The sequence below is a fragment of the Arvicola amphibius genome, chromosome 8 (assembly GCF_903992535.2).
Source record: "Arvicola amphibius chromosome 8, mArvAmp1.2, whole genome shotgun sequence".
Taxonomy (NCBI): Eukaryota; Metazoa; Chordata; class Mammalia; order Rodentia; family Cricetidae; genus Arvicola; species Arvicola amphibius.
In genome coordinates, this window is record NC_052054.1 from 40,270,285 (window position 1) to 40,292,403 (window position 22,119).

Sequence of the window (22,119 nt, forward strand, 5' to 3'; positions counted from 1 at the left end):
GTGCTCTTCCCCACTGAGCTGTGTCACTTCTCATTTGCTCAGGATATGTTGACTGCTGAAGTCATTTGTGTCCCTACATGAATTTTATGGTTGAAATACCTATTTACATGGACATTTTCCTAAGGATTTTTATAAGGATTTTGTTAAGTCTATAGATTTTTTTGATATGTAGATATAATTTACAAAAATAATTCTACCAATTCATGAGCATGGGAGATCGTACCATTTTCTGATTTATTTTCTTATTTCATAGTTTTTTTTAATTTACATGATAGACCTTTTAATTCCTTTTTCAGATATATTCTTATATTTCTTCTTACAACATTTCTGACTATTGTAATTTTTTAAAATTATTTATTAGCATGTCCATTATTGGTAACGAGAAGCTGTTGATTTTTACACTTACTTTCTAGCTTATCACTGTGTTGAAGATGCTAATTAGATCTAAGAGATTTTATGGTGTTAGAACACCCTGTACGCATGAAAACAAGCCTGTTTTATCATGGCATATGATCTTTTAAATACATTATTAAAGTAGGTTTGCAGGAAATTAAACATTTTAGTATCTATATGCATCATAACAATTCTTTTTTTTTTGCTTTTTAGTGTATTTATGCACTTATTGCCAAGGTAATATTTGTTTTATAAATGTTTGGTGTTAATATTTTGGTTTATATTCTATAGACTAATTTGAAGAACATTAATGTTAGTTCATCTTTAAAGTGTGGTAAAATTCATCTGTGAATCCTTACTATCCTGTATTATTTTTAGTTGGGAATCTCTATTTTTTCAAGCTCATTGATACTTTTTGATATCTTTAAGTTGTTTATGTCATCTTAACTTGACTTTTATAGGTCATAAGTTCCTATAAATATATGCATTTCTTTTATATTTTCCATTCTCTTGGAATGTAGGCTTTAAAATTATCCCTTTAAAGCCTCTATATTTATTATGTATGTTGTGTTATTATTATATTTTAATCTTTAATATTATCAATTTATATCTTATTTTATGGTTAGCTTGGTTAGGTATATAATTATATTAACAATTTTAAAATTGTTCATGAAAATAATTTTAAAACCATCTTTGTGATTAGAACACAAAATCTCAGTGATATTTATTTTTGTTCATCTTAATGTTTCTGTTCATATCCTGTTTCCTGACACATGTTGTTCAAGAAGTTTTTAACATAGGGAAAATAATGCTTTAATTTTTATTAAAGTTCTTAGAACATACTTATACATAAATCCCTTTATTTTACACATAGAAATTGCATATAAAAATTTACCTATATGTAGGACTCTATAAAATCTGTATAATTTTAAATCTTTATCACCTAGGCTATAATAAAGCAAATATTTGCTTACAATGTATTAGAATTAGGTAGGTGAAAGCATTGAACAAGGTAGCTCAGAGTATACTCTAAGGTAATCACAAGCACAAATCCAATGAATGATGGGTAAACTCAATATTTACATAATAAAATTTAGAATTACTTGGAAAGTAGTTTTTTTTTTATTGAGCTCTACATTTTCTTTGCTCCCTTCTCTCTCTCCCCTCCCTTTCAACCCTCTCCCAAGGTCCCCATGCTCCCAATTTACTCAGGAGATTTTGTCTTTTTCTACTTCCCATGTAGATTAGTTCTATGTATGTTTCTCTTAGGGTCCTCAATGTTGTCTAGGTTCTCTGGAATTGAGATTTGTGGGATGGTTTTCTTTGCTTTACATTTAAAAACCACTTATGAGAGTACATGTGATAATTGTCTTCCATCTTTTAAACTGAAGTTGTTTGTTAGTTTGTTTATTCATACTAAACCAGTGTTATGGTTAGCACTGTCTATTTCAGAGAATCTGGAATCACACTGGAGATTTGCCTCTGGACATCTACATGCTGGTGGGAGATGATCTGGATTTCATTAATTCAGAATGGAAGATCCACCCATTGAGTGTCACTATTCCCTAGTCAGGACTCTAGACTCTAAGCATGTAAAAATGCAGCTAAGCTCAGCACTTATTCATGGTTTTTGAATGTGGATACAATGTGAGCTGCTGCTTCAAACTCCTGCTTCTTTGACTTGCACATAAAATAATTCAGATACAGCACTTGTCAAGATATGTTAATTTAGGCATTTAAGAGATGGCTCAGTGGTTACGAGTGTTTGCAGAGGACCTGAGGGTTCACCTACATTGGATGGCTCACAAACCCTCTAACTCTAGCCCAGGGGAATGACACATGCTCTTCTGCCCACCATAGATTTCTCTCTGAATGTCTCCCTGTGTCTGTCTCTGTCTGCCTGCCTCTCCCTCAACACAAAATTCTGTTCATGCTTAATAAAATAAAAAGTACAAAGAAGATATTCTTATCTAAATCATTCATTGATACTGTCTCTTTTTGTTTGTTTAACTTGTATAATCTAACTAAAGAAGCCATTCCATATGAATGAATTTTAAAAATAATTTATTAGACATGTTAAATAAGACAAGTATAATGCAAGTAAATGAAACACTGTGAACATACATGTCCATATCAACCACCCTCTCTCTTTTCTCTTCTTCACAATCCCCTTGTTCCTTTGGTTAGGCATCTTCTTTCATGTTATGGGTACCTGTGTGATTTTATATTTCTATAAGGTCTAAGGGCCACAATTGAGGGCAATAATGACCTTTGTCTTTCTGAGACCAACTTAATTTTGGTTTCATTGGAATGGTATTTTAGATTTCCTTATCTTGAGGAAATTAACTTTGTTTCATGCTAGCTTGGGAACAAACATACAATAATCTATAATCCTACAAATATGTTTTCTCATTCCTTATTATACATATGAGTCAAAAAGATACTTCATTCTATGTGCAGCACAGGTATGGAAAAAAGATATAATATCCTACATTCCAACATGATGGTCATAGTTGGCATTTCTACAATTAAAGGTAGTATCAGCATAAACAGAAGAAATTTACTTAAACAAAAATTGGTATGACCCAGGAACATTCAAATCTGATGACCCAAGGCTCATGAAAAGTAAAATTTGTGGTTTGGTTTGATGGCAAAAGGCCAACCTTCTCAAAAGGTGGCTGGAAGGAATGGCATAAAGCCAACTGGAAAAGACTGGAAAAGGCTACAGGATAGAACTGCTCTATTTATGTCTGAATCACTGGTGGCATCATTCTTTTCCCTGAGACGATGAATGCTTGCTCTAATAAAAGTCGTACGCCTTACCATCAGATAAGGTGAATTGTTTATGACCAGTGTTCACACACATAAGCAGGGATATTATAATATTAATAGGATTTTTTCGGGGGGGGGAAGAAGCTATCTTTAGTGGAGTTTCTAGTTTCTATGGTTCATCCTAGAGAGAGGGACTCTAGTTTGTAAAGCATCCTTCATGGGGCAAAACAGCAGGAGAAAGAATAGCATGAATAAGCCTTCCAAAATACTATACTTTGGAGTATGATTTTTCAGAGTGCCAGTAGTTACATTGTGCCTTGAAATTCTCCAAACGATGACCTGTAACCTATAGTTAATTGTAAGGTAAAGCAAACTTTTCTCCTGTAAAGGAAAGATACGTATTTTTTCTATTAGTAAAAGTCTCATATTTTTACATCCATAGTTTTCAAAGCATAATATAATCCCTAATGTTCATGGCATAGGTAAAGGAACTCAGACCTTGTTTATGTCTTTATTTGAAATATGCAAAGTCCTTATTTTGGCATATGTCTAGAGCTAGTTAGCAGAACTCTTAGACTTAAGCATCACAGTTTGTTGGTATTGGAAAGCAGTGGTGAGTTGCACTAATATTTTGCACATAGTCATGTTCTTCCTTGCCTCAAGAGTAGCAGGTTGATGGAGGATTCTCATTGGCTAATAAACAAACTGCCTTGGCTTTTTGATAGGGCAAGATTTAGATAGGTGGAGTAGACAGAACAGGAAAAGGGAAGTGAGGTAGATGGCTCAGACAGTTGCCCTGCCTCTCCTCTCTGAGACAGATGCCATGAAGCCAGCCACCAGGTCAGGCGTGCTGAATCTTTCCTGGTAAGACACCACTTTGTGGTGTTACATACATTATTCTATATGGGTTAGTCAAGATGTGAGTAAGAGGCTGAAAATAATAGGCCAGGCAGTGTTTAAAAGAATACAATTTGTGTGTTGTTATTTTGGGTAAAGCTAGCCGGATGGCCAGGAGCAGGACGGGACGAAAAGCAGGCCTGCCCACAGCTCATCACTACAGAATGTTATTTCGGGGTATAAGCTAGCTGGTGGCCCTTGAGCTGGGCAGGATGAAAAGCAGGCCTGCCCGCAGCTCCTCACTACAGCAGGTGAATGAAAACAGAGAGCAATCAGGTTCCATCTAAGCATATATTGCTAACTGACTGGTGTTAAGGGTGAAGACGCATAGGAAATATTAAACTGAGAGAGTTTTAAAAGCAGAAAAAAAAACCTATGCCTCCCATATTTAAAAAAAAAAACTTTGTTTATTGTACCTTTATTTCAAGCTAACAACCTCTTCCTATAACTATGAATGTGTATGTGGCAGAAACTAAAATAAATAGAGGAAGAGAACATAAGAGAGCTGAACAAAGCAAGAGCAATGATATTTTTGTTTGTTTTTGCTTTTGCTTTTTTTAGTTTTGTTTTGCCTTCTTTTAGGTTGATATTTCACAGTGTGTACTTGTGCAGTTTTGACCTAAGGACCTTCCTTTTATAATTAAAATATAGAAAGAAAATAATAGTCACTAATATTTGGAATCATAGTGAAATCAGTTAATCTGCATCACATTATCATCATGAGAAAACAATTATTTTCAATGTTTTTGAGACACAACCCTGACACTCTCTTTAGTAGAACATAACTCAAAGACAAGTAGAGTGATCAAATACTTAAAAATTCTGTCAATCTTTCTATCATAAGTTGTAATTTTGGCATTTTAGTTAAATTTGCAACTGAATACAGTAAAGAAATAAAATTATATTGTTCTGTTCAAGGGTCAACATTTTAACATGAAAGAAAGAGCTGTGAACACTAAAAACAAAGATGACGAATCCCATGTTCTAAAATCTTATTTCGAAATAGTGCATGCAGCTTGTGGGCATCTGTTGATCTGTGGTTCCATCTCTTCAAAAAGTTCAAGGTAATGGAAACTCCGTGCAGGAAGGTCTTTGCTAAGTGTTTTAGTTTTGAAATAATATATGCAATGGAAGTTAGATTAAGTAAGTGGCCAATTGCAGAACAAAATATAAGCTGTTTTGAACATTTTCCTGCTTGGCAAAAAAAAAAAAAAAAAAAAAAAAAAAAAAAAAACCTCTCTGGATCTGGAGGGATGGATTAGTGGTTAAGATCACCTGTTCCTCTTACAGAGGACTCGAGTTTTGTTCTCAATAACCATGTGATGTCCCATAACTATCCCATTCTTCATGCTAGTTGGAGGGTGACCAACACCTGTCTTTGACCTCCAAGGATTTTAGGTAAGCCAGTGGTGCAACCTCCAATACACATAGACAAAAATCTCATACACAAAATAAACAAAGCTTTCAAAAAAAGAGAGTAAAACATCCAAATGAAATACACATGTGTACCTATGGATAGAAGGATCTTGGGCAAGATTCTACACCCAGGGTATATATTTGACTATTTGACACAATGGAACAGAAGGACAGGAAATTTCCAGGAGAATATAAAGAATAACTAAAATTTGTAAATGTTGATGCTCACCGGAAAGCAGAACAGTGATTTTAAATTTTGTTACTTTCACCAGGTTGAAATAGATTCTTAGAATTCTTTCAGTTACATAGTTTGGGCATAGTGGGAGTGAGGAAGCTTTTGCCCAATCTGTAAGGCAGGAGGCAGGAGAGTGGACTGTTTGACCTTTGAACGGACCAATACAGTTGTTCACACATGTTATTAGTGATCTACTGGCCTCTATGCTTGGCTAGGGACAGCAGCTATGCCTGAGTAAAGGACAACTCTGCCAGATTTTCTATTGCCTTCTCACACTTCTGGGTAAAGTGCATATTTAGCTCATGAAGAGGAAGAGCAGCTTATGCTGAGAATTACCACTGCCAATGAGCATGGAGACTTGAACGTCACAGGAGTAGGGTAATTAGAATTTATGGTCATGAATTTTCTCCCATCCCTTGCAAGCTGTGATTGCCTTGCTCCCTCTACCATCTATCTTCCCTCTAGTTCTGATTTCAGACACCAATACAACATACAGACAGCTAAACTACTCATAGACTGTGAGTTATATAAAATCAAATCCAAATTAGACATCCTGGATCTTTGATGCACAGTCATTTTGCTTTTGTATTCAAAGCCTAAATGACACTCTGGGAAACAAAAGGGTTGTATGTAATATTCAATCTATTTGTGTCTAAAATTTCCTTATTTATTTATTTATTTATCTTGGTATATAGGATTTGTTTTTCAATTCTATCCCCTATTGACTCTAATTTTTCATCTCCTTTCTTCTCTCTTTTATCTTCACATTTTTAATTATTTATTCTCTAGTCATGAATTTCTCTAATATATCCATAGTTCACTATTAATAGTCTGACTACCTGGTAACAAATTTAGAATACTGAAGAACTCATAATGTAAAATACATAAACAATTCTGTGTTCTTCCTAATATCCTGAATATTGATATTGACATTTTCCTAGTCAGGGTTATTATTGCTGCTAGGAAACACCATGACCAAAAGTAAGTTGAGGAGGAAAGAATTTATTTATCTTACACTTTCATGTCTTAGTTCATCAATGAAGGAATCAGGACAGTAACTCAAATAGGGTCAGAACTTACAGGCAGGAGATGATGCAAGGATTTTTGGATGGGTGCTGTTTATTTGTTCATTCTTAATGGCTTGCTTAGCCTTCTTTCTTAGAGAACCCATCATCCCCCAGCTAGCTCTACCTACAAAGAGCTGGATCCTTTCCCATCAGTTGCTAATTAGAAAAATACCCTACAGGCTGGCCCACAGCCCAATCTTATGGAGGCATTTTCTCCATTGAGCTTTTCTCCTTTCTAATGACTCTAACTTGTGTCAAGTTGACACAAAACTAACTAGCACACTTATTTCTGTTAGCTAAGATTCCCCCTCAAGCAATGATTAAATTGCTCTGGCCTAGGCCCCAGTGATAATAGTTAAAATCCTTTAGCTGGTTTTTAAGAGGCATATGAAATATTTAATTTTCTGTATTTTTTCAAGATTTATAATTTAAATCTGTTTATTTTCTTACCAAAACTCTACCTCATTCTGTTTTATAATTATCTTGTTACCTATTTATTTTTTATTTGTGAGTCCTGTAAGAGAAAAATACTAACTTTCTTTATTTAATTCTCCTATTACTCTTGAATAATTATTGAAATTGATAACTAAATAGAAAAATACTTTACATTCCTCTTTTCTCTGAGTAGACAAAAATATCATATGTCCATTAGGACTTATATAAAATGAATCTTCTCAATAAGGTTAAAATTAGAAGAGTATTAATCAACTGTATTGAACTGTGTCCTAAGCATTATTGTTCGGGAGTACAGATCACATAATCTATAGAATTTCAATCTATATACTAAGTTACTTTACAGACACTGAAATACTCAGGACTGTTCTAGGACAAAGAATCAAGCCAAAAAACAGAATGAAGAGATATGTCATTTGCTATGTATTAGCCTGACCTTGTGATGATAGATGAGATGATAGAAATTAATATTGGAGATTAAGTAGAAAAGAAGAAAAGTATGATGTCATCACATTTCCTTGAATGTATTGATCATTTCTCCAGTTTGAGCTTAATTTTCTTTTTTCCCCAGTTTATTTATTTTTTATTAAAAATTGCTATCTCCTCTCCTCCTCCTCGCCCTTCCCTCCCCTCCCCTCCACCCATACCCCCACTCCCTCCCTCTCCAGGCCAAAGAGCCATCAGGGTTCTCTACACTATGTTCAGTCCAAGGTCCTTCCAACTCCCTCCAGGTCCAGGAAGGTGAGCAACCAAACTGACAAGGCTCACACAGAGCCCATCCTTGTCGTAGAGACCAAGCCCATCGCCATTAATTTTCAATTTGAAAAGAAATAGACCATCAGAAATCTGTGGAAAAGGTGTTTGACTCTACTGTGGTAATTAAGATTAAGGGTAATAATACTTACCTCCTTGAAACCAACTAAAATACATAAGATTAGTGGTCCATCTTATGTAAAAATATGATAAAATTACTACACTTAATAAGCTTTTACAAAAGCCCCTTTACTGAACATTACACTGCTAATGACACAATTTGACAGTGTGTGTAAAAACAACACAACACCTATACCTAAAGCTCAGGAAACATTTTGGAAAATGGAGAGAAAAAGTTGTAAAAACAAAAAAATAACAAAATAAACAAACAAAAATGTAAGTTTTCTACTTATTTCTTTTTAAATATCTAAGCATAATATTGTTGACACTGGAAATTCTAGTGCTGTAGTGAGGAGGCAAGCAGGCTGCATTCCCGCCTGGCTACTGGCTGTCTGGCTATCTTATGCCCCGAAATAACAACACACATATTGTATTCATTTCAACACTGCCTGGTCCATTAGTTTCAGCCTCTTACATCTTGACTAACCCATATCTAACAATCTGTATAACACCACGAGCTGTGTCTTACCTGGAAAGATTCAGCATGTCTGACCTGGCGGCTGACTCCATCATGTCTGTCCCACTGAGGAGAGGAATGGCATCTGACTAACTTCCCAGCATTCTTTTCTGTCTACTCCACCCATCTAAAGCTTGCCCTATCAAAAAGCCAAGGCAGTTTCTTTATTAACCAATGAGAGTCCTCCATCACAGTGCCCAAAGGCTCATAGGACAAATCAATCCACAGGGAGGCTATTTAATTCCATTGTGTTTTGTTTTAGATTAGTTTTAACTATATTGAGAATCATACATAAGTACCATTGCTGGGTCATTACCACTCCTTCCTTCCCCTTCCATTTCTTCTATACACCCACTTTCTCACCAATTCGCAACTTCTTTAGTTGTTATTATATATACACACACAATCACATTTACACTCACCCATATAGGTTCATACAAATACAGCTTGTTAGTATATTTAATGTTGCTTGTAGCTTGTATGTTTGTATGCTTATGACAGACCACATGGGATTTGATAACCCATCAAGGGACATATCCTAGTGAAGACTGATTTTCCATTCTCAGCCATCACCAGTTACCTGTAGCTCTTCACTTAGATGTAGGTCCTTGTAAAATTTTTCTGATCCTCCTTGGTGAGTAAGCCTGTGATATCACTGGTCAGATCTCATTTATGGAATAATACTCTTGAAATTTCATGGACTCAGTTTTCCTGTCACAGACAGAAGGCACTATCCCATAGTAGCCAACCTGATCCTCTGTTTGTTTAAACCTTTCCATCTCCTCTTTTCCAACCTGCTCTCTGAGCCTTATATGCAGGTGCTGTATTACAAATCTATCAATTATGGCTGAGCACTGTATAGCCAGATGGTCACTGAATTTTGATTATTTATTGATATCTATAATAGTTACTATCTAATGCAAAAAAGAAGCTTCTTTGATGAGGAGTGGGAAGTATACTTATTTGTGGCTATAAGAATAAATATTTAGAATTCAGTTAGGGTTACAATGGTTTGGGAAACTGGAAGTAATAGGTTTCTCCTCTAAGTTCAAAGGCCTCACCAGCCACAAGAAATTGACTCAACTATAGGGTCAGGCATGAATTTCCTCCTCTAGTTTATTAATTCAAATCAAACCTCTGTATTTTATGCCAGGATTTAAATCGTAGAACTGAGCATTTTAGAAGATCTCGCCATATGTCCATTGTCTTGGTTCCTTGGAGTTACAGTTGGGCATAAGTTCATAGTCCATTTTTAAACTGAGTCTTTTGTTCTGAGTCTTGATCCTTTGTTCCTTTGAGTTCTTCCTAAATTCTGTATGTTAATCTTCTATAAGATGTATAGTTGGCAAGGATATTATGAATCTTTGATCTCTTTTATGATTTTTTTCACAGTGTACCATAATTACAATACATTTCTTTTATGTGCTGGTTCTGTTTTCAATTTTTTGAATATTATTTGCTTAAATATTTAGTAACTCTACATTATCTTCAATCACAGGTGCTCTATCTTCTCCTTGATCCCCCTACTAACAAGTTTTCTTCCTGTTTTCTTCTCTGATGGAGGAGGGTCAACTGTCTATGTGTTACTTTCATTGGTTAATAAAGAAACTGCCTTGGCCCTTTGATAGGACAGAAAAGTAGGTAGGCAGAATAAACAAAACAGGATGCTGGGAAGAAGGCAATGAGGCAGATGCCATGGAGCCAGTCGCCAGGTCAGACATGCTGAATCTTTCCCGGGAAGCCACCACTTCATGGTGCTACACAGATTATTAGGAATGGGTTAATCAAGATGTGAGAGTTAGCCGATAAGAGGCTAGAGCTAATGAACCAAGCAGTGTTTAAATGTTTTCGTGTAATTATTCTGGGGTGTAATGCTAGCCATGTGGGAACTGGGCAGGATGAAAAGCAGGCCTGCCCACAGCTCCTTGTACACTTCTCCACCTCCTGAGTTTTCCAATTCCATCTTCATCTCAGGTTCCCTTCAATAGTTCTATCTCTTGGCTGAAGTCAGTGTTCATACTCTGAATTGTCTTGTCCTTTTATTTAGTCATATGTTTGTCTTTTTTTTTGTACAACCCTTTTTTTACATGTTTGTCATGTATTTCTATCACCTGTATTTGGTGGCTGTTCATTCGTTTCCTGATGGCCCAGACCTGAATAATCACACAGAAACTATATTAATTGTAACACTGCTTGGCCAATTGCTTAGACATATCCTAACTAGCTCTTACATCTTAAATTAATTCATTTCTATTGTTTTGTATTTTACCACGAGGCTCATGGTTTGTTACCTCTTGCTTCCTGGGCAGCTACATGGTATCTCTTTAACTCCACCTCCTCTCTCTATATACCTCTTTGAATTTCTCACCTGACTTTACTCTGCTAAGCTACAGGCCAAAACAGCTTTATTCATCAACCAATAAGAGCAATACATATACAGAAGGATATCCCACATCCATCACCAATAAGTTCACTGATATATTTGTTCATTTCTTTTTAAAATTTCTTTAATTCTTTAATGAAGTTTATGACTATTTCAAAGCCAACTTCTGTACCTGGGGTACTTCTAAATGATATTTTTAGAAAATTTCTTTAGGACTTTAGGGGTAGGCTCCCTTTCTTGGCCACTGATTTTGTTTGTGATTTTGTGATATAGCTTGAGCCTGTGGACTTCTTTCTTTGATTGAGTGTTTGATGTGTGATTTTAGCCTAAAGCTGGTTCAGGATTTGTGTGACCACAGGCATGTGAGTTTAGAGATGGTGTGTGCAGGTATTGTTCAAATAGAGGGAAGATATCAGTGCTAAAGTATGTTTAATAAAGCCAGTGCATAGATTCCCTACATGTCATCTTTTAAATCTCTTAATTGCAATTATAAAATTTTCAACTGCAATTATAAAATTTAATTTTCTTTCCTTTTAACCTTAACATCCAGGTCATTCTTTTCAGGTGACATAGCAGTGCTACACATGAATGGAACAAAAATAAAGTAGAAAAATTAGAGGTACAGCAAAAATGAATAATTCAGATAGTGTTCCTGCCTCTTGATTTTTATCTAAATCTAGAGTTATTGTGTAGTCTTTGTAATCACCATTACCCAAAACAGTGATTCTCAAAATTCTTAATGCTGTGACCCTCTAACACAGTTCCTCATGTTGTGGTGACCTCCAATCTAATATTATTTTCATTGCTACTTTATAACTGTAATTTTGTCACTGTTATGAATTGTAATATAAATATCAGATATACAGTATATATGATATGTGTCCCCTGTGAAAGGGTCATTCAACAGCCAAAGTGGTCATGACCCACTGGGTGGGAACCACTGCTGTAAAGAAAACATGAGCTTAAAAGTTCCTCAGGAATTCTCCTCTCTCAGTGGTATCTGTAAAGTGTAACTTTCCCACTTTAATAGTACTAAAAACAAAAGAAAACTAAGATTTCAATTCTCCTTTGCCTCTTCTTCATAATCACTGGTAATAAAGAATATTTACTGACTCAAAATTCCCCTCATGATCTGAACACACACTACTGTTGTGTGTAGAGAGCCTCTGAGGACAGTCACGTGTTTTGTTCATCTTTCTTCTTTTTCTTTTTTGTCTTGCCCTATTAGCATCATTTGTCACTTGCAAACTCTATTTTCCTCAAATAATTTCTTTATTTGATTTTTAGCCCGTTTTGCTCCCCAGTCCTTCCTCTTGCCCCGTGAAAATTTGAATGCTTCCCTACGCCCCGTTTCTAATGTATCCCTCAGCCTTCTAGATACTGCAGTTTTGCTTAGTGCTCTCACTGAACATTGTGACTTTAATACCTTCCATCCTTTGATGCTTTCAAGTTCCTAGTTCAAGTAGCACATTTTCTTTATAGATCAGGTAGAAGTAGCTGCACAGAAGCATCATGGTGGGTGTGTGAAAAGGCTAAATCTCAACCACTTCTCTACTTCATTCTCCCCACAACCCAACCAAACAAAAGAAGCTGATGGTATTTGCCTCCAAGCCTCCCCATCACAAGTAGATGCCATTGCTACACCGTCAGTGTCATTCACAAAAATTATAAAATTACATAAGCAATATGCATACTTGTTTTAACATACAGAATGCCACTTTCCATTCTATGTCTCCATTTGTTCAATCAGTTTCTGTTTTAAAGCCTAGGGTTCTTTCTCCCTCATATGCTAGGCCAAAGTAGAAGCATTTACATACACGCCCTGAGGTGCACCACTGAAGGACATCAGGAGCTGCTGGAATGTTATACATACTTCTCCCCATCTTCAATTCACCATGATCACCCACCATCTAGATGATTTTATTTGACCTTTCACTGTCTGCCTGTTTGTAGCCTGAGATCATTTCCCCCTCAGTACTAAATCTACTCAAACCTCCCAGTGACTTCCTATCTTAATCAGAGTGAAAGCCTGATTTTGGAACACTTAACCTTTAGGTGATATGATGCGTTCGTTTATTTCTGATCGCTTAGATATATCAAAGAGAGAAGATTGTTTGAAAAACAAAACTAGTTTTTAAAATTCAGAAAAAAATAACTCTAAAATTTAATTGCATATCAATGAAAGCCCAGGTGCAATGTACGCTCTATTTCTACATAATCACTCAAGCAGGTATTAGAAACTATTTTTCCAACTTCAGAGAAATTTTCATATAATCAGAACAACTTTTATAAATCCCAGTGTTTGTTTATATTTTCTTATTTAAGCTCTCATTTTATAAGTTTAAAAAAACTTTCAAGATACAATAATAGTATGTTTTATAGGTTTCAGTTTTATCTAATTCTATTATTGAAATTACTAGGAGATTAAGTTTGAAGAAGTTACGTTTAAGGTTTTTTAAGGTACTAGAATTTGAAAATATTTAAATTTAACAAACTTTGCTTAATTTGACAAAATTACAAACTTGATAATACCAACGCTTTTTCTAATAATTTAAAAAATTATAAAGCTAATATATGAGAGAGAGAGAAATAGAGATAGAAAGAGAGAAAGAAAAATCATCTTAAATCACCCATAACGAGTCTAGTCAAATTTCTAGGCCTTGTTTGAAGATTTACATGGTCATCTTTTCCATGATGCAGTGAGTATTCTGTGGGTCAATGACTATTCCAACCTTCCTGAACAACTGTAACTTAATGATTTTAATACTTGTGTAGTGAAAAAAAACATTATTAATTCCAATTTCTTCACCCCATGCTTTCATTTAGTTTATAGTCATTACTAAAATAATCTTCTTTTGGTATTTCTGTAATTCTTTGAACCAAATGTTTTATATTACTTTTCTTTTATATGTATCAAATATATATTACATATATTTATCAAATATACATGTCTATATGTGTATGCATATATACATATATGTCTTATGTAATACGCATTTATATACTATTTTATTAATATACATTAGAATATGTTTTTCATTTATGAACAATAAGTAGCCTAGAGATATTTATGAAAAACATCTTTTCCTAGGTTCTCTAGTTAATGATCTATGTTTTTCCTTTGTTTTCATGTCGTTTAGCAAGCTCCATTGCCAAGATTGGTTCAGATCCTCTAAAATTCGTAAATGATGTTGTGGAGGAAACGACTGACTGGATCTATGGCTTCTTTGCTTTGCTGTCTGACATCATCTCATCTGAAGGTGATGAAGAAGATGAGGATGCAGACGAGGACATTGATAAAGGTACCCAAGGCACAGAGTTGGAAATTGGGCACACTTGGCATTGGCTAGCTGAGGGTTTAGCCCAAATGAGCACTAGGGCAGGCTAAACTAAAATGGACACACTTCTGAGTACAAAAAGCACTCCAATAAGCTGCCAAATAGACTAAACCACTCTCCATTTGGCTTTAATCTTATAGTTTATCTGCCATTATGGAACAGATATCAAAATTAAATGCTGCTATTAGAATGGCATTATAGCACGGAATCTTAATATAAATGACTATAAAACCACAATAGATTTCCCGCTTACATGTTTATCTGAGACAGAGTAGCTATTTTTCCAGACCATGTCTAGAAGGATTGAAACAAAAATATTAAAATCAATGATCACATGTTTTGTACTTATAAGTCACAGTAATATTCAAATGTTGATAACCAATCTTAATAAAAGCCCAATAAAAACAGAAATTGATCGACTCAAATAGAGATCCAGAATGGAAAGATACATTTTAAATATTATACAAGTAAGCAATACACATACAATGAACAAAGTAAATGGAAGAGCAGACTGTATATAAGTTGGCATTTAGAGGATTTACAAGGAGGAAGTACATTGATCCAGTCTGTTAAATGACATTAAAAAATGGTTACTCTTACTCATCCAAGATTATCCATTCAGTCTTACCCAGCAGGAAAATTATTGCTATTAGAACCCCTTTTATGACTTTGTCTGAATTTATTTCTGTTTTGGCCCTCTAAGACATGACAATAAACAGAGAAAATTGAAATTAATATTATACATGAGCTATAGTGCAGTAACTTCAAGCACTGCCACAATTTCATTGAACTCATAAAGTGAAGCCATCTTAAGTGAATACATATAAAAAAAGCAGGTACTTTGGAATTTAGGTAGCAAAGTATGCAAGAATCATGACTATTGAAAGCAATAGCTTGCAAAAAAATGTGTAAATAGAAAAACATGGGTAAATAGCAAATCCCTGCTACCAGTTATGCTAATTTTCTATTTTTCTTGATTTAGGAGAAATAGAAGAACCTCCCTTAAAAAGAAAAGGTTAGTTTTGTTCATTTTTCCACATCTTCTTTCTTTTTATATATAATATTGATTTCTAGCATAACATAAATGCTCCTCACTTGTATTGTTACTTACCATGTTTTTTATATGCAGGCTTGTTTAACACCAAGAGTGTATAAAACTCATAGTTAGTAAGAGCTGCTGAACTCCTAGTGAGCTCATTCAAATATTTTGAGTTGCGTTTTTAGTGGAGGACTTTGTCAGGGTGTTTGTCTACATCTGTCTGTATACAGATCAATGTAGGTTGAGATTTCTTCAATGACAGAGAATTCTTTTTTTTTTTTTTTTTTTGGTTTTTCGAGACAGGGTTTCTCTGCAGATTTTTTAGAGCCTGTCCTGGAACTAGCTCTTGTAGACCAGGCTGGCCTCGAACTCACAGAGATCCGCCTGCCTCTGCCTCCCGAGTGCTGGGATTAAAGGCGTGCGCCACCACTGCCCGGCCAGAGAATTCTTTCGTGGTGAAATTTTGTAGGAAATGGTCTAGAAATAGATGGTGCCCATATTTACTTTTATTATAATCAGCTTTGCTGAGTTTAAACATTTGTGCTCTTTGCTTTTCTTAATTTACTGTCAACATTTTGTATCTCAAGTAATGACAATAGTATATACTAGCCAGCAGAGTATGGAGCATATGATCTTGGGGGGACAAAGTCATATCAGTAAATGTACACATTGGTCATTACCAAGGGAAGAACTTGCTTGGGTTGTGTGGAAATGATATAAGTAATTTACTTGTATGGAAAATTAGGGTTTCTATGACTGAACTTAATTGGGAGCAGTGTGCTTCAAGGAAAAGTGGTATGTCTTTGGAACAAGTGCCCCACAGGACTTTCCCAACCAATCATAGGAAACATTCCTGGAAATGGTGGTGAAAACCAAGGTTACACTTGGTGTGAGTAAAAACTAGTCACTGCTTGATTCTGTTGCAGTTGTTAAGTTGCCAGTGCACATACCTATTCAAACACCATTGAATTATCTAGCCAGTGTAAGTGACTCTCCAAAGACCACCATGGATTCAACAGGGGCATTGAATGTAATCAGTACGTCCAGTCCAGACTTAGGTGTGAGTGAGCAGGCAGAGCAGGTGGTCAACACCATACTACTTGTAGGAAAATCAGAATCTTTGATTTCCACCACCGCGAAAGGAACTGAACCAGTGAGGTTCCAGTAAGGCAAAGCCTTCCTGAAAAAATTTTGATTTTGAAGCGCTATGAGGAGAAAGGACATTATTCTGACCTCAAAATTTGGAGAATTTCAAAATTCAAGTCAAAATTAAGTTATCAAGTTCAGGCTTTGAAATTCTAGATTGATTTGTAAACTTTGTGAGGACATAAAGAGGGTCTTTCCAAGGCTGGCATTTATAGCTGTTCACTAGGCCATAGTCAGATTTCAGGCTAATGAACTATAAGGAAATGATAAGTAATGCACATATCTATTTTAATTATATGCAGAGACAGAAAATAAAGTGGAATTTTTTTCCGTACTTATAATTTGAATTACCAAAAGTATCATATAGTCATATTCTACCCATATATAATAATATTTACTTTTTAATAAAATCTCTCTTCTTCCTGATTTGACATTCCTATTGTGATTACTTTAAAAATTAACTCTTGAGAAATTATCAGCATACAGGAAAGATCGACAAAGTTGACTTTTCCTTCCATCAGTGCCTTGATTCCCCAAATCAACACCAACGATCTACCCAGTAATTTTTTAGTCAAGACAATCTAAGGGATTTATATACCCTAATAATTTGAAGTATTTCATATTCAAAAGTAGGAAGATAATGGACTTTAAATTCAGAAGTCATTTTTTGGTGGTCTAGAATGATAATCTCCTGACATGAGCCAATAGATTTCTATCCATCTAATGACTGTATTAACATAACTTCCAATTCATATATATTCACTGTTTAGCCATTATTTTACTTAACCCAGACCATGGTGTATTTTCTTTGATTTCCCTGTGTCTTCCTAAAACATCTTATTTAAATCACTTAAAAGTGTATTTCTATTTGCCCTTATATTTATGTTCTTACCGAAAGAAAAAGAATTCTATCACCTTATAGTTTATGGGTGAATCTTGCAATTCTAATTTGATTCAGAATAATGGTCCAGTCAGCTAATCTGAAGGTTACAGAAATTGATTATTAAGCTGGTCATTAAAATGGATGAAACTTTTGGATGCTATTCCATGACTTGTGTTGCTATGTATAAATATACCTTAGGGCATGTTATGTAGCACCTAGTGTCTTTATACGCTTGATACATATTTATTTTGATCTGTTCAAATTTAAAATATTTTGCTGTTTTACAAAACAGTACATAATGAGCTTTCAAGTTACTAATTCATGAGAAAATTATTTTTATCATGTAATTCTCCAAAAGAATTACCTATGTAAGTCAAATATTACGTAAAGTTACATTTTGTGTTCATTTGTTATCTAGTGCCATATTGCTGAACAGTCATCTTATACAGGAGTGTGAGCTGTGGCTATGTTGATGTCACCTTGCTTTCTAAGAGCAGGCCATTGTAGAGAGCTGTAAGCAAAATAAGTACCATGCATATGCTTCATTAAAACTTGTTTGCCTGAAATATAATAAAATTTATAATAGCAGTAGATTAGTTTTGCAAGATAAAGCAATATCTTTTGGTATATTTTTAATTTTCAATAATGTCAACCAAAAAACATTAAAGTTGAGGGCCTCTAGCGCTGCGTAATGTGTCTATTGGGTACATGAGAGCTTGGTTCTTATATAATTTGATGTTTTGGAGTCTGTGATCTAGTAGAGTCATGTGACAGAAGCAATGATTTTTTTTCATTTAGTTTTTTCCTTATTTAGCCAAAACTCTGATGCTTAAAAATGAGTCTTCAAAATTTGAATTTCAAAAATTTTATTTTTCAGTTATTTTCAATATTTATTTTTAGAAAATCATGAAATATATGCATTTTGAAACAACCAAAGCAGGGAAGTTTAGTGACATGAATCATATCCCAGGTAAATGAGAAGGTTTTAAGGACAACCCAACTTTAAAACAGGTATCAAAGAAGGATGGGAAGGGAGAATTACAAACAAACCAAAGGTATATATTAAGTAAATCTATGAAGGTCACATTTCTTTAATTCCTATAGATCAGTTCTTAGATTCCTATAGATCTGTGCAAAATAAAATAAAACTTACCTTATTAAATTTTATTATGAAATATTTACCTAATTATGAGGAAAACCTCCTTTCAATTCATATAAAACAACATTGTTCTTGTTGTCTTTGGAATAATGACAAAATACTTACACATTATATGTGGGAACAGCATTATGTGTACAGATGAATATGTAACTATACTGCTATATATCCTATTTTATTACTCACGAGTTTATTCCTCTAGTCAAAACAAATAAAATTATATGTTGTCAGCTAAATAAATAAACCATATGCAAATTTATCATGGTAATTAACAAAAATATTTTAACTATTTGTGTTTCTACTTAGACATGTATAATTATTCCCTAAAGTAAGATATCAAGGTTTTATATTCCTTATATATATATTAGAGAAATTCATACAATGTATGTATGTATGTATGTATGTAAGTATGTATATATGTGTGTGTATTGAGACAGAGTCTCACTTTGTAGCCCTGGCTGGCTTGAAACTCACAGAAACCTCGCTGCCTCAGCCTCCCAGATGATGAGAGTAAGAAATGCACCACCGTGCCCATTTTCTATCTTTCAACATCTTACATTTATCTTCATACATAACTAAAAATGTCCATGACTTACAAAATTTATTGTTTTCTCATTACTCTCAGATTTTAAACTAAAATTTATAAATAAAAATAAAGTTAAACTATATATGTGTGTAATTTTTGCAAAAACAAAAAATTGATCTCAACAATATTTTTCAACACCAAAATAGTTTTGTCTATTAGCTAACATGGGTAATATTTTTAATACATGAGCATCAATTCCAAAAATAAGGTTAAATATAATCAAGAAAGCATATCTAATACCATAATTGAACACACAATGGTGTTAAATTTCACAATACATCTGTTTCCATTTCTGAGCTTATTATAAAAGGTTCAATTGTGTGAAATCAGTAGCCATAATGATAGTTAAATGGAGAGATGGACAAAGTTGCCCTGTTTTCAATTATTCACAAAATAAGTAATTCTGGAGGCAAAGTCATAAATATTTTAAAAATTATATAGAATTTTTGTTTATTTCAACATAAATTTAGTTGTACACAAGATTTTTAACATTCATATTATTAAAAGTAAAGACAAAGGATTAAATTTATTGATAAGTCATATTTCACTAAAACCCTAAATCGCATTTAGCTACAGACTCATGAGCAAATTTAAAAAATAAATTTCTTTAAATTGTTTCATTGATTAGTTCATTTAGTTTATTTCATTTTTAAAAATTTAGGGTCTGTATTTGTGCATGTGTGTGTATGTGTGCATGTATATATATATATATATATGTGTGTGTGTGTGTGTGTGTGTGTGTGTGTACATGTGAATGTGTATTCCCTCAGAGTTCAGAAGAGGGTTTTTTCTCTCCTGGAGTTGGAGTAATAAGTGGTTATGGGATGCCTGACATAGGTAATGGGAACTGAATCAGAACCCTGTGTAAACACACTTAATATTCACTAACTACTAAGTAATCTCTCTAGCTGCTTATGGTCTAATTTTAAAGCCCTATTAATCTCATAAAGAAATGACATTTGATATAATTTTATTTTTGATAGAAAATTGTGAAGATTTATAACATATTCTTATATCTTGAGTTTAATATAAGATTTATGATAATATATAAAAAATTTAAAATTGTTATTATATATAATTTCTTGTAAATCTTATGATATAATTTTTTAAAATTACAAGAATAAAATTAAACTCACATTAAATTAAACTTTTGTGTGAGTAGAATGAAAAGTTAAATGTGAAAAAAGTTTCCAAATGTTAAAAACTGATTCTAAAATACATGTATACATTAAAAAATATAACAATTAACATTTGGAGACCAACAACTAAATTTTAAAGGTAGCACAGTATTTTATTTTATTTCATTTACATTTAAGTTTTGGAAATTTCTGAGACAAGTTTTCATTTAGCTCAGTCTACCTTTCAACTCACTATGTAGTTGAGGATGACCTCATTGGATACCTCCATGATATTTATATTGTAGGCATCACCAGCACCTTCTAATTGTGATTTTATTTTTAAAGTCAACAATTTCAATAATCTTTAGATTACAGTACATAACTTTTTAACTTATGAAGAATTTGGATAGTGTCTTCTAAATATGGGAAACAATGCTGTTTTTAAAAGTATTCTAAAAATTTGAAAGGAAAAATAAAAGAGATGACCATGGAGGCATGTGGGTATTCAGCTTCCTGGATGATCCTAGAGTTCTAAGAGTTAGGAAATCACAGAGGCCTCGTTCTGTACCATGCTGTTCTGTCTCCCTCTTGACAGTCAATATAACAGAGCATTGATATCCTTGCTGTGATCAAATTTAAGTTTAAATTTTGGGTTATTTTTCTTCAGGTGTTTTTAATATTCCAAGCATTGTGCTATGTGGAATAAAGCATTTGTGGGCCTGGTTACAATATCTTCAAAAGTTGGTGTGGGAACTTCTTAAATTTTTCAATAACTACAGTGAAATTATGTATTGTTACAAGTAGATGAGTGTGACTTACAAATAAATGGTATCTCCTGATGCAGAGAAAATTCTGTAAAGCAAAGAGCACAGTCAATAAGAAAAAAAGGCAGCATACTGAATTGGAAAAGATCTTCACCAACCCCACATCAGACAAAGGACTGATCTCCAAAATAAATAAAAGACATAAGAAATTAGACATCAAAATATCAAACAACACAATTAAAAAATGGGGTACAGAACTAAACAGAGAATTCTCTACAGAAGAATCTCAAATGGCTGAAAGACACTTAAGGAAATGTTTCAATATCCTCTCAATCAGGGAAATGCAAATCAAAACAACTCGGAGATACCATTTTACATCAGTCAGAATGGCTAAGATCAAAAACACCAATGATAGTTTACGCTGGAGAAAATGTGGAATAAAATGAACACTCCTCCATTGATGATCGGAATGCTAATTTGTACAATCAGTTTGGAAATCAGTATGGTGGTTTTTCAGAAAACTGGGAATCAACCTACCTCAGGATCCAACAATACCACTCCTGGGAATATACCCAAAAGATGTTCAATCATTCTACAAAGACATTTCTTTAACTATGTTCATAACAGCATTAATAGTAATAGCCACAACCTATAAACAACATAGATGCCACTCAACCAAAGAACGGATAAAGAAAATGTGGAACATTTACACATTAGAGAACTACTCAGTGGTAAAACAAACAAACAAACAAACAGAAAACAAACAAACAAACAAAAAACAATGTCTCCTTGAAATTTGCATGCAAATGGATGAAATTAGTAAACATTATTCTGAGTGAGGTAACCCGGACTCAAAAAGATGATTATAGTGTGTACTCACTCATAAGTGCATACTAGTTATTTGCAAAGGATATTGAGCCTATACTCATGAATCTAGAGAAGCCAAGTAACAAGGTTCACCCTAAGAAAAACATATATAGATCCACCGTGAAAGTCAAAATAGACAAGATTTCATGATGAAATTGGGAGCATGGGGGTGGGAGGAGAAGGGAGGCTGGAAGGGAAAGAGGAGGAGAGAAGGTG

At 34.0% G+C, this 22,119-nt stretch overlaps 1 protein-coding gene across 1 annotated transcript in view; it reads left to right on the forward strand.

The window, feature by feature from the left end:
* Window positions 1-22,119, forward strand: part of Trdn (triadin) — a 340,388-nt gene that overhangs the window by 41,038 nt on the left and 277,231 nt on the right. The window contains exons 4-5 of the mRNA XM_042055567.1: window positions 14,147-14,308; window positions 15,327-15,359. Of these exons, the coding sequence (XP_041911501.1) occupies window positions 14,147-14,308; window positions 15,327-15,359 (195 nt within the window). The remainder of the gene's footprint in view (window positions 1-14,146; window positions 14,309-15,326; window positions 15,360-22,119) is intronic.